General features: G+C 47.1%; 1 protein-coding gene across 1 annotated transcript in view; it reads right to left on the reverse strand.

The window, feature by feature from the left end:
• Nucleotides 1-13462, reverse strand: part of PGM1 (phosphoglucomutase 1) — an 80116-nt gene that overhangs the window by 35772 nt on the left and 30882 nt on the right. Inside the window, exons 2-3 of the mRNA XM_004699371.2 lie at nucleotides 1662-1824; nucleotides 556-702 (exon numbers count right to left, since the gene is read on the reverse strand). Of these exons, the coding sequence (XP_004699428.1) occupies nucleotides 556-702; nucleotides 1662-1824 (310 nt within the window). The remainder of the gene's footprint in view (nucleotides 1-555; nucleotides 703-1661; nucleotides 1825-13462) is intronic.

Below are 13462 nucleotides of genomic sequence, written 5' to 3' on the forward strand. Positions count from 1 at the left end.
GTCTTGGAAACCCTATATAGGGTTTCTAGAAGTCGGAATGGACTCTACATATGGCAGTCATTTATAGAGAAAGAGAGAGGGCTCTAAGCCGAGGCTCCAGAATCATTCACACAATCATCCTGATTTTTACTACTTCCTGACTTGTGACCTAGAATCTGTTACTTAACCTCCCTGGGCCTTTGCTTCCTCGTCTATAAAACCATGGATGCTAACAGTGCTGTCTTCACAAGGCTACTGTGGGACAACGCATGTGCAGAACTCAGCACAGAATAAGAGCTTAATAAATGTGAGCGATGGATATAATCTTACAGGTTCTCCAGTCAAGGTCATTGCTTTACAGGTACAGAAACTGAGTTGGAAATGACTCATCCATGGTCACACGGGTAGTCTGCCACACTGGGAGAGTCCAGCCCCAATTCCAGGCGTGCTAATTCAAGGATGCAAAGCTTAATGACCACAATCTTTCCAAAGCTCAAGGGCCTCATGGTTACCTTAAAAGGCAAGTTCCTCCTGTTGGAAATGGAAGTGGCAAGAGGGGAAAGAAAACAAACATGCCTGTGAAGGGTTTGAACTTGTTCTCCAGGTCAAACTGCTGCTTTCCCAGGACAGCCAGGTCCACTTTCAGGTCGGGGCAAATGGCATACTCCTCAATGGTCTTGCTGATTTGGAAAATCTTATCAGTTATTGCTTCTGGAGCCGGACCTAGGCACCGAATAGCAAACAGTGGGTCATTGTGTGCCGCTGGTGTGAAAAGACGAAAACTTCTAAGCGCCCCGATTCCTGTTTACCCACATGGCTCCCACTCCACCCCCAGGCATCCGAGTGTCAGCATTTTCTCAGAGAAAACTCCACATCTCACTTTATTGTGTTCTAGGGCACAGCTTTCAAAGAAAGGCAGGTTGCCTTTAAGGGTTCGGACACAGTCGTTTGGTGCCATTGGCTTCTCAGCATTTTCAGGTGTCCGCACGCGCCCTGCTGCCCTGCTAACTTTCTATTTCCCTCGAGGCAGCCTCCCAGCCCACTTTGCCCTTGCTGCTTTGCTTTTGAGTAAATGTCCACCATTTGGTCTCAAAAGCGATTGTTTAAGGAAGCACATTACTCACTGGTGATAGTTAACTTCTAAGCCCATCTACTGTTTGGCTGAAAGGTGACCTACAGATATAGTTTCAAAGACAAGTTCAAAGGTTATCTTAGGATGGTAGACTCGGAAGTCTCCTCTCCATCGGTCCAGTAAGCCTGGCCTTTCTTTCTCTTTCTTTTTTTTTTAAGGAATGTGAGCGTTATTCTGCATTTTTCTCCAATTCTATCTGGGCCGTGCCATGTGTCCATACCAGAGCAGTTAGCCATGATAGGCAGGCACCATGTGCCTTCTGCTCTGGGGCTAGGGAAGGCTGTGGTGTGTGTGGCCGATTCCTCCTGCGGACTCACTTCTCCTCTGAGCCTTTGATTGCTTTCATTCACGTGTGTGTTATGAGGGGAGACCACCCTAAGCCACACTATGTATAGGAGCAGATTTCTAGGTATTTTCCCCAACTCAGCTACTGGTGGTTTTGAACCACCTTTGGTTAGCAGTTTAATCATATTATACACCAGGGCGTCTTACAAAAACATTTATTCCCCCACCCCCACCACCACCCTGAAATGAAATAAAGTGGACTCGCCTCCATTAGAAATATTGAATTTGATTCCAAAATCTCCATTGGGTCCTCCTGGATTATGGCTGGCCGTCAGAATGATTCCACCGATGGCTTGGATTTTCCTAATGATACAGGATACAGCCGGGGTGGAGAGAATCCCATTCTGTCCAATGACCAAGCGACCAATCTAGGAACAGACATCCAGAGCACACACTTGAATAGCAATAAATCCACAGAGCTGTCACGCAGAAATGAACCAGCATAGCAGCAGGCAGACAGGCACAGAAGTAGTCTATTGGGTCAGAAAATAGTTTCTTTTATGAATATCTACATCGTGGATGGCATCTACCGTATTATGGAAATAGAATGAGCACTGTTAAATAAAGCCATTCCTTCAGATGGAATGATGAGACGGCAAGGGTTTAGAAGAGTATGCTCTCGGGGAGGAGACGAGCCAGTCAGGGTGCGATGTAGCAACAATGAAAAATACAACTTTCCTCTACTTCCTAAATGCTTCCTCCCCACCTCCACTATCATGATCCGAATTCTACTTTGCAAGTCTGGCTAGAGCAGAGGATGTATACTGGTACAGATAGGAACTGGAAATACAGGGAATCCAGGGCAGATGATCCCTTCAGGATCAGTGGTGTGAGTGGCGATACTGGGAGGGTAGAGAGAGAGTGGGTTGGAAAGAGGGAACCGATGACAGGGATCTACATGTGACCTCCTCCCTGGGGGACGGACAACAGAAAAGTGGATGAATGGAGACATCGGGCAGGGCAAGATATGACAAAATAATAATTTATAAATTATCAAGGGTTCATGAGGGAGGGGGGAGCTGGGAGGGAGGGGTAAAAATGAGGGCCTGATGCCAGGGGCTTAAGTGGAGAGGAAATGTTTTGAGAATGATGAGGGCAATGAATGTACAAATGTGCTTTACAAAATTGATGTATGGATGGATTGTGGTAAGAGTTGTATGAACCCCTAATAAAATGATTTTTTAAAAAAGAGTATGCTGTTTTGGGGGGAATAAGATAAGGTCTTAGCAAGAAAACATACAGTATCTAGAGTAGAACCTTCCAAACCAGGTTTTTGAATTTGAAGTCATTGAATTCATTTTAACCCAACTCGCTCATACTCTTAATTCACCTTGGCAAAGAGATTATAAGTTAGCTTGTTAAAAACATTCTACCCAGAGAGAAAGATTTCGTAAAACAAAAGTATTTTTAAAGCATAAAAAGGTAAACTTTATATGATGAATTTCACAAGATGTAACTATCTCATGAGTCTGCCTTCCCAGTTACGCTTGGATTTTCCAATAGCGGCTATTTTGTAAGCGGGGAGGGCACCACGTCAGCATTTCCCTGGGTTATCTCCTGGGTCCACAGCAGGGGATGCTGGGAGTTGTTACTGACCAGACCAGTGAGAACCACCTTCACGACAGCCACGCAGGAGGTGCTTCGGTCCTGTTCTGAACTCACCTTCCCATAAGGCTCACCGGTGGTATCAGCCAGCCCCTAAACCTTCCTTGGCTAAAGTGGCAGTCACTTCCATCTGGCTCAACATGACCCATGTTGGGAAAGAAGGAAAGGAAGAGGTCCTGCCAGTTTCTCTGACATACTTGTAAAAGAGGTGACTCCTACATAAAAGGATTGGTGGTGGAGAGGCTGTGCCCTCCCTCCATTTGATTCTCTGAGAGAAGAAAGGGATATGGTCTCAAAGGTTCCATTGGGTATTCCCTTTGCCCCACCCAGGATAATGGTGGAAGAAATGAGTTGATGATCGAAGGTATGTGTCCAAGTACTGACAATGCCAAACAGATACATGGATTCCCTGGGAAACTTTTTTTCTTGCACGATTACCACCCTTACCTAGGTGACTGAAACCGTGACCACCTTGTAACTCAACATCTCTGCTACCGACCACGGAGATGGTGCTGTACAGTGGTCAAAGCGCTCAGCGGCTAACTGGATGCTTGAAACCACCCGCTACTCTGCCAGAGAAAAGATCTGCGATCACCCTCAGGAATGCCCCACGGGCTATTCTACTCTGTCCGTTAAGAGTCTTCCGATAGGGATGCTGAGTCAGAATCAACTGGATGGCACACGATGACAACCATCTCTCAGGAGGCAGTTAGCTCACTTCTATCCCCTCGTGGTGCTCATGTATCTGCACAATTGTTGAGGAGGTTACTGCGCTGATATACTTGCATTCTACCTCCCCAGTGAAATGGTCATGGCCACAGGAGGTGCTGTATGTAGGCTCTGAAATAGACAAGAGGGACACTCGGATGGTGTGCAAACAGGACCAACCATCACTCTTGAGCTGCAGAGTGCTTCCAACCTCTACTGACTTTCAGTCCATTCTCATGCCCACTGGACGAAAAAGGCAGCTGATGTTCAGAGTTGTCAAAACCCTGTCCATCCATTCATTCTGGCTTCCATCCAACAGCAATCGAACCGAACAGTTATAGAAAGGCATGGAGATAGATGACCTGCCGAGGTCATATGCCAAGTTCGTGGTCACAGCTGGGAAGGAAAGCACTGAACTCTCCTGGCTCAATCTGGCGGGTCCCAAGTGTAGTGCTGATCAGACTAAAAGTCTATGGTGAGGCAGCTCCAGAATTTCATAGACTGTGTTTAGGAGGTGGGGCAGTTTTATTAGCCAGAGTAACAGGTGGAATTGTATGGTAATTTAATTTGCACAGCAAATTATACACTCACTATCCCTTAGGTTTTATATGTTGTGTTAAAGAGGAGGTTGATGACTATTAAGCTGCTGCATCCTCCGAGTTACTCCTTAGTTGCACCGCCCTTCCTAATGGTGAGATCTTATCGCAGTCAGGCAGGATTATACCAAAGGATAAGAGTAAGAAGGATAGGTAAGAAATAGAAGCAAGGGAATTCAAAGGCAGCTTCTCTGTCTTGTGCCCCCAAAGAGTTGCACTTGGCCAAAGTACTCCCCTTCCTGCGCGGGCCCTCTCCTGTGAATCACTCGGTGGACTATCAACTGTAACCCAATGTTGGGGAGGGCCAAGTTGAAAGTACCATGGACCGCCAGAAGAACACACAAACATGTCTTGGAGGAAGCACACCAAGGGTGCTCCTTAGCATCAAGGAGGGTGCAACTTCACCTTAGGTACTTTGGACAGGTTATCAGGAGAGGCCAGTCTCTGAAAAAGGACATCATGCTTGGTAAAGCAGAAGGGCAGGCAAAAAGAGAAAGACCCTCAAGGATATGGACTGACAGCGTGGCTGCAACAGTGGGCTACAAAACAGCAACAATTTTGAGGATGGTAGAGGACTGAGGAGCGGAGCTAGGCATCCTTTCCTTAAAGATGCTTGTGAAGCTACTGACTCAAGTTCACCTATGTGTCTCCCATCTGTAGCTCTCTACCTCTACTCATGCGAAATCCATCCTACCTGTTCGATCCACCCAGCTCAACTTTCTCAGCCAAAGTTCTGGGTCCCTCGTCTATTCAAAAACCTTTCCTAGCTTCCTTGCTGAAAGCTAGAAGGACTTGGAACATTTGCTGATGAAGATCAAGGAGTGCAGCCTTCCATAGGAGCAGTCTGAAATGAGCAGCCTCTTCTCGGGATAAAGATGAAGCTTTTTCCTCCATCAAGAATTACACTCTCAGAAACCGACAGGGGCAAGTCCGCCCTGTCCTACAGGGCTGTTGTGAATCAGATTAGACTTGATGTCAGTGCGTTTGGTTTTTGAAGCCTTCCACATGGACTATAACTCAATGTAAAGAAAGACCAAAACTCTCACAACTGGGTCAATAGAAAACATCATGATCAATGGAGAAAAGATCAAAGTTGTCCATGATTTCATTTTGCTTGGATCCACAGTCAATGCTCACGGAAGCAAATGACACGATGCATTGGGCAAAGTTGCTGCGCATGACCTCTTTAAAGTGAAGCCTAAGGATGTCACTTTGAGGGCTAACCTGTGCCTGGCCCAAGCCATGGTATCTTCAAGGCCTCAAATGCTGTTGGACAACGCACAAAGAAGACCAAAGAAAAAATATGGAGTAAACAAAGGCTATTCTGAGAACTTGTAGAAAAAAAACACACAAATCTGTCTGGGAGTAGTACAGCCGGAATGCTCCTTAGAAGCATTTCATCTTAAAGACTTTGGACAAGTTATCAGGGGAGACCAACCAAAACACACTAACAAACTCACTACCATCGAGTCAATTCCAACTCACAGCAAGCCTGTCGGACAGGGTAGCATTGTGCCTGTGGGTGTGCGAGACTGAAACTCTCTTCCAGGCGCTGGAAAAGGCCATTATGCTTGGTAAAGTAGCTCCGCTAGAAAGAAGAAGAATGGTAAGGCGATGGATTGACCCAGTGGCTGCCACCATGGGCTCAAACATCAAGGACTGTGAGGATGGCCGAGGCCCAGGCCCCTAACAACAGCAGCAGCAGCTCCCAAGTGCCTCCACACAGACAACTCCCTTTCAGCCTGGCAGAGCCCTTCATCAAACAGCCTCACGTGCCTTCCCTCCACTCCCACAATGCCCAAGGAACGTATGCCACCCTAATACGATGGGTATTTTACCGTCAACCATGGCACGGAGCAAATGTGTAAGTTTCCCTCCTGACACCTGGAACTAAGGCCTGCAGCTTTTTAACATCCCAATAAACACGACGTTTCATTTTCTTTGTCCTGCAGTCACGCGCCCTGATACTGCTCTCCTGTGTAAGTTATGCCTAACAGCTCAGGGGACCGACTGAGGTATCAACATCCCACGTGGGCCCCCACCAACATCTCATTGAATGCACTAGAACTTCCTGGGAATGCAGATAGCTCCATGAGAATAAAAACAGAGCACTTCTAAATGAAGGCAGAGTGCCATCTGTAATCCACACATGCAACAGACTATATATAGATATACTATATGCAACATGCAACAGACTATATATATATACACACACACACACACACACACACACTACCGGGGAAAATAAAATAAAATCATTTCTATTCAGATCACTAGGCTCTTAAGTCCTTCAAGGATCTGCTCGTGGCTAGAGAGGGTACAGACCACGTTGAAGAAGGACCATTGCTTTCTACCAAAATCTGTGGCAGAAATCTATTTCTCCCTATCGTCCTACCTTCCAGCTGTGATTAAGTGTACAACCCACAGTCAAAGGGGTGTCAAAAGAGTCAGGATCGAAGATACCTCAGAACGAGCAAATACCAAATCAGATAAGAACCACTGGTTGTGATTGTTTTGTGTGTGTGTGTGTGTGTGTTATCAGATTAAAATGCTGTACCAGTTGACTAAATGTTTTAAGTAATTCCATTGGGTGGTATGACCGCTTTAAATGCAAAGCTATTTTTAATAAGCCATGTCCTTGAAAAGAATTGAAAATACTGCTTGGGCTGCCACAGCTCTAACAAATAGGCAGCCACCATATTTAGTCAATTATTATTACTTCAATGTATTATTTAGCAAACCTCGGGTCATAAATCTGAAAAAAGCCAACGGACCTGCCTGAATCACACATTCCCACCACCTCTTCCACATCCTTCATCAGCGCTCCACAAAAGTGAAATGAAGCCAAATATATCACAGCAAAGGGGACAGTGTTTCAGATCCACGCAACAGTCCAGATATATGCGGAGAAAATACTGTTCCATTCATTCCCTCTCCCAAGATTAAAAGCATCTTAATACCATTCCCCTACAGCTCGCCTCAAGCATGAAATTTATGGCATGTCACATTTTGTCTTAAAAATGTGTGTGCTTCATAATAATTTCACAGTTGAGTGCTTTATCAGCAGTTTTTACAGGCGAGGCATTCGGATTCTGAAACCTGTTATCAAAAAAAGTATCTCCTTAGAACCAATAGGGTCTACAAACACTTTGAACTTGGTTTGCTGGTGCGGGTTAGGTTTGGTTCCCTTTTCATTGGGCTTTTGCCAACACACCTGCTTGGTTATGTTATAGAAAAGGGCTGTGAGCCCAGCACATGCAGCTGCAATGCTAAATTCGAAGTTCCCAGAATCAGAATCCCTTTTGGAAAGGAAACACATCAGGGTTTTTCCCTGAGTGCTGAAGGGCTGTGTGGCCCAAATTATTGCAAAGTCTTATCTAAAAAACACTGAAAAGAGATTACAGATCCCGAGACGAAATTGTCAGAACAAACCCAGCTATGTTCTGATGCCTGCCTTTCTGTAACGCAGGGGGCTCTGCAGAAGCTTGGAGGAGCAAGACCAGTGATTTCCGGTGCAGCAGTCTCTCTGGTTTGGCACATCCAGCCAAGACCGTTTTCACGATGCAGAGCCCTAGCCCACCCTCCTTAAGGCTCACGGGAGCGATTCTCTCTCTCCCCTGTTGCACAAATTCACCACACCAAGGGTTCCTTTGTGCCCCGGTCGGTCGGGGTCGGTAGTTATCAGCAGGTCACCCCCCACCTGTCCCAAGTCTTCTTGGAAGGCTCACACCTCATGTTTTCTGCCCCTGCCCAGCATCTGCTCGTGGTGACCACAGTCCATAAACAACAGCATGCCCTGGCTTTTGCTTTCTTGTTTGACAAGTGACTGAACTTCAGCAGAGGAAGCCAGGGAAAGAAACAAAAATCCTCCGCTCTCCACCACTCATTAGAGCCCTGTACATGGGATCCGGTGCCCCTGGAAACTGGTTAGAATATAGGTAAGGCAGCTTAAAGCGGAGCGTGTGTTCTAAGCGTGCGTAAAAAAAAGCAACAGGTGCTTTTTCTAAAAGCAGGGACGATACACAACATTTAAGAAGGTGAACCCACACTCTCTGCTGATCAAACTAAGGCACTCCCAGCGGTATTTTCACAACATACAATCTCTGAAGTGCACATTGAAACGTAGCTGGCTGTTCATATATTGGAGATGCACACCCCACTCTAAATCCAGCACTTTTTTGGTATATGTCTGCAAGATTAAGAGATCATTTGGGGAGTCAGAAATGTAACAATAAATATACCAACCCCATTGGCTGCAGCCATCTGCACTATTGTCGCTATTGCCGATTTATTAAAATACCTCCCATCTCCACCAGCCACCAGTGATGCTCCCTGGCGCTCTTTTAGGTCTATGGAAAAGAATATACTCTGGATGAAATTCTCTAGATAGCAAGGCTTTTCCTCAAAATAATAGGTTTTCTTCCGTAATCCACTAGTTCCTGGTTTTTGGTCGTTGTAGGGAGCCGTCGTAAAAGTCAACAGAGGGAGAGGGCCTTCTTCCATTTTCCCATATTTCCCAGAAATCCAGGGATCAAGCTCACTCATCTTTCATTTCCACGACTCGGCTCAGTGAGGATATCCACAATGCAGTCAGGGTGCGTTTCCCCCAAGGAGTCTGTTAAGCCTGAGGCTGCAATGGTGCTGTCTGAGAAACTGAAAACAGGTTTTCCCTGGCCAATCATGCTCAACAGGCAAGCACCGTTCGTTTCCTGCTGTTGTCCCTGGTTGGTAAAAAAAAACGAGGAGCCACGCCCCTACCCAGACCCCCACACAGCAGGTCTTCAAAGCTGTTTTGATGAGGACACTTCTGCCCACATAACCAAGCCAAATACCCTTCAATTATTTTTGCCTCGCTTCCCCATCGGGGTGGAGAGCGCTCCACAGGGTGTTGCAGGCAGCTCCTTCTGTTACCAACACCAGGCAGCTGCCAGGTTTCGCTCTGGGAGCCCCGGCAGAGGCAGAGCTCTGGTTCCTGTCCCGAGAAGCACATTTGTGAACAGGACACCCTGGTGTGGCTGTCCCTGCCCCTGCCACTTCTTCCAGCGGAGACTTGGGCATTCGTCATGGAGAAGGCCGTCTGCGGCTGAAGCTCGTCTGAGCCACCGAGCAAGTTAAAAGGTCAATCTTTAAATGGAAGTTAGGGATCTGTTACTTCTGATTTCTTGACATCACTGTCTTTTTGAAATCCGTGGGGATTTTTCCCGCCCCACATGCAATCAGGTTGGAGGGAAAAAGCACTCAGCTAACAGGACAGATGTATGTATTGGCCACCAAAGACCAACTAGCCCTCGCTCAACGTCTGGAAGCCTAGATTCTGACACATACGCCTGAGTGACGGGCGGTGGCGGTATCTGTTGTTCAGTGCGCCCTAATTCCTGGTGGCCCCAGGTGTCCAGAATCAAGCCGCTCCACAGGGCTTTCAAGCCAGGGCTTTTAGCAAGCAGACCATCCGGCTTATTTCCCGAGGAACCTCTGAGTGTCTTTCAACCACCAACCTGTCTGCTGGTTGTTTAGGTGTTTGCACCACAGGGAATCCACATGACCAATCCAGCTCTGTTTCTTGAACTTTGGGGGAAAGGAAGGAGAGTGCGCCCCAAATCTTGAAAGAAAACACAGTTGCCCTCCGCCCCCGCCGCCCTGAGTTTGTGAGGTTTGGCCAATTTATGAATTAGATAAAAAATAGTATGATCATAAGATGAAATTTTGCTTTTCCATTTTCTCAGTCTCAGATAGACTTGGCTTTTAGGAAACTTTTAGTTTTTTTAGTAAAACACTGGAAGTGCTTCGCAACTGAAGAGAACCTGAGTGTTTTACCTAAGTGAATTTACTATTCAATCCCATGTGATCCCTCAGACTTTCTGCTGAGATACAAATAAGTGTGATGTTTATCCAGTTCAGTGGGAGCTACCTATTAAGTGCCTCCATTGTCAAGGTTTTGGTAAACATGTTAAAAAAAACAAAACCAACAATCTCACTGCCCTTGTGTCGGTGCTGACTCACAGAGACCCTATAGAACCAGGCAGAATTGCCCCTGTGGGTTTCTGAGACTGAAAAGAGTTACAATAGCAGAAAGCCTCATCTTTCTCCCAAATAGAGACTGGTGGTTTCAAACTGCTGACCTTGTGGTTAGTAGCCCAATTATATAGTATAGCAACCACTATGCCGCCAGGGCGTAGGCTCACCCTGAGTTGGAATCAACTTAATGGCAGTGAATTTGTTTTTTTGAAGGAGTCAGTTTTTTCAAAGGAAACATAACCATTCAAGAAGCACCAGTCTTAGGTATTTCTCTACCAACTGGTCAGTCAGGCATAGTTGGTTGGCTTTGCTGCTGATCGCAGGCCAGCAGTCCAAACCCACCAGCCACGGGAGAGAGGAACGCCGGGGAGCAGCTCTACACGGCAGTCAGGAGTGGGAAGCACGTGGGGGCCACGGGTTTAGTTTTGTCGAGTAAACAAGCATCCTGAGCAACCAACGGTTGGGAGGGAAGAATGTCCTGTCTCCGGGAGCCGTTCCAGATCGGCTTGTGTCTCCCCACCCACACCCCCAACCCTCAAAAATATACCCCAGCTCCCGGTCTGTGAAGATGGCCGTGTATGGAAATGGGGTCTTTGAAGATGGTCTCCGCTAAGTTGACTGGGGCCTATGCTGGAGAAAGCGGGGTTCATTGGTGCCCTTAAGCAAAATTAAAGACCCACACAGAGGGGGATGGCTGTATGACCATGGAACTCTGTACAGCACCAGTAGGCCAGAAAACAAAAACAAAACAACGCTGGGGATGCCAGGGCTCCTGGGGACACCGGAAAAGGCAAGAAAGGAACTTACCCTCAGAGCCTTGGAGAAAATGTGCCCGCCCCCGCTCCCTGCCCCCCACATCCTGAATCTGGCTTCTACAGTAGTCTCCAGAACAGACAACAAATCTCTGTTTTCATAAGCCACCCGATCTGTGGTGTTTTGTTACGGCAGTCCTAGGAAACTGAACATGTTGTCTGCGCATGACAAGAGAGCTAAGCAGAAAGCAGGCCAACACCAAGGGAACCTTAAAACCCCAGCCCATGGATACTTATTCTGACTCGTGGTGGCCCTAAGCAGAGTCCCCCGAGGCTGGACATCTCGACTGGAGCACACAGCCTCATCTTTGAACCGCCAACCTTGCAATTAGCAGCCCCATGTTTACCCAACAGTATCTCAGGCTCCTGGTGAGGAACCGAGCCCCCTCCAAATCCAAATGACAAGTGCGACTGGCCCGGGTGCTCGGAATAACTCCAGATAGAACATTAAGACAATCTGTAAGGCAGGACTATACAACTGAGCCCCAGTGAGCTAAAAGACAATGACTTTATATAGCTTGCTTGGGCTCTTATTTCATTTCAAAACTTAAAAAATAAATATAATGGTACGAAGAGTTTGCTTTAACTGCTGTTTTGTTTTCAACTTGCCACGGATGCTTTTCTTAACCATATTGTGAAGCTTCCGTCCCAGATTTTGTTTTTAGACAAGCCTGCAAGCTGGGCCTGCATATGTGTCTGGACATAGCCAATAGCGGTTCCAGGTTTATGTACTATCAACACAATAATCTCTTCGTGGGAATAACAGAGCTGCCCACCACTTGATTGATCTTGAAGTGCCCCGGTAGATTCGGGGTGCTCGGGTGCAAGGGTTGCCCTGCATCTCCAGCCCCAGCGTCTCTGCCCACCAGTGCAGCCCCTGCAGCATGCGCTCTCTCACAGAGCCACTCCTTCCCATGCTGTGGGCGAGGAGACTAGTGCTGGCAGCGGCTGCATGCGCCTGGCCCGGGGTTTGTCAGTGCACCAAGCGAAACCACCAACCGAAGAACGTCCCCAGCCTGGCCCGAGAACAGTTTCTCGTCTAACAATGGGCCAGAGCCAGGATTTTACAGACACAATGGAACTCAACTCCATATAAAAATATTACCAGACGCAGCGATGTTAGATGGACTGTGAAGTGTGGTAAAAAGGGAAGGGGCATTAAAAACGTTAAGCTTCCTAGGACGCACAGACTAAGTGGGACCGTTATTAAGAAACTCATTTGTTTTAGGTCCCCAGCAAAGGTTGAACTTCATCTTCAGAAACGTTACTGTCGAGCAGAGCGGACCCATTTGGCCTAATGAATCCGCCTGCACTGCCAGCACTCCCTCACAATGACACAAATTACATTTACACCATATGGGGGTTTAAGGATCACTCCCTTCAGACAAGGAGCTTGCATACGGGTCTCGGGTCCCATCAATTCTCCACTGCAGTTATGACCCCTTCACTCCCGGCCTGGCAGTCTCCCAGCTCCTGTTCTGACGGAAGTGAGACCACCCTGGTTGAATGTAGCACAAACTGTAGACTTGTCCATATTGCATTTATTCTTTCAGTCAAAGTATTTTTAAATGGGCAGCTACATCCCAGGCATCAGGCAAAGGTTAGGCCCCGAGCCTGAGCAGGTTCACCTTGTCACACTAAGAATTCTTCTGTAACAAATGCTACAGGAGTCGGCACTGCCACCCATCCCTAGATGCTTACACTAGGAAGAAAGTTTCTAATTCTGCTCTGACCCTCAGGGGTATTCAAACCTCCAGCCTGAGGTGCCTGCCCTTAAACTCAGGAGAACAGGGTAGGTGTCCCGGTGGTGAGAAGACCACGCTAAGAAAGAGTTCTTCATTTCTCTAACAATAGCCCCTGAGCATATAAACACTGTCAGCCCCAGCTAGGCATTGCCACAGACCAGCAAGACCACAGATACAACTAGGTCTCAAATCTTTTGATTAAAATCTTTGATAAAGCACACTAGCGGTGCAAACTTGAGCAAGTTACTTATTATTCTGACTGAACTTACAAAAGAGGTATGGCTTCTGAGGTGGCTGTGAGAATTAAAACAGATAACATGCGTGGCAATATGTAGAGGTGTGTCTGACACACAGCCACTTATTAATAAATATTCATCCCTCCTCCCCTCTGAGCCTGGTGGCGTAGCGGTTATGCTTTGGGCTGTGATCCTCGGGGTCAATGGCTCAAATCTACCAGCTGCTCCTCAGGAGAAAAGTGGGGCTTTCTACTCCCATAGAGAGTGACAGTGTCGGACACCCGGGGTC

Source organism: Echinops telfairi, unplaced genomic scaffold (assembly GCF_000313985.2).
Source record: "Echinops telfairi isolate 266 unplaced genomic scaffold, ASM31398v2 ScPeMD7_443;HRSCAF=831, whole genome shotgun sequence".
NCBI classification, from domain to species: Eukaryota; Metazoa; Chordata; class Mammalia; order Afrosoricida; family Tenrecidae; genus Echinops; species Echinops telfairi.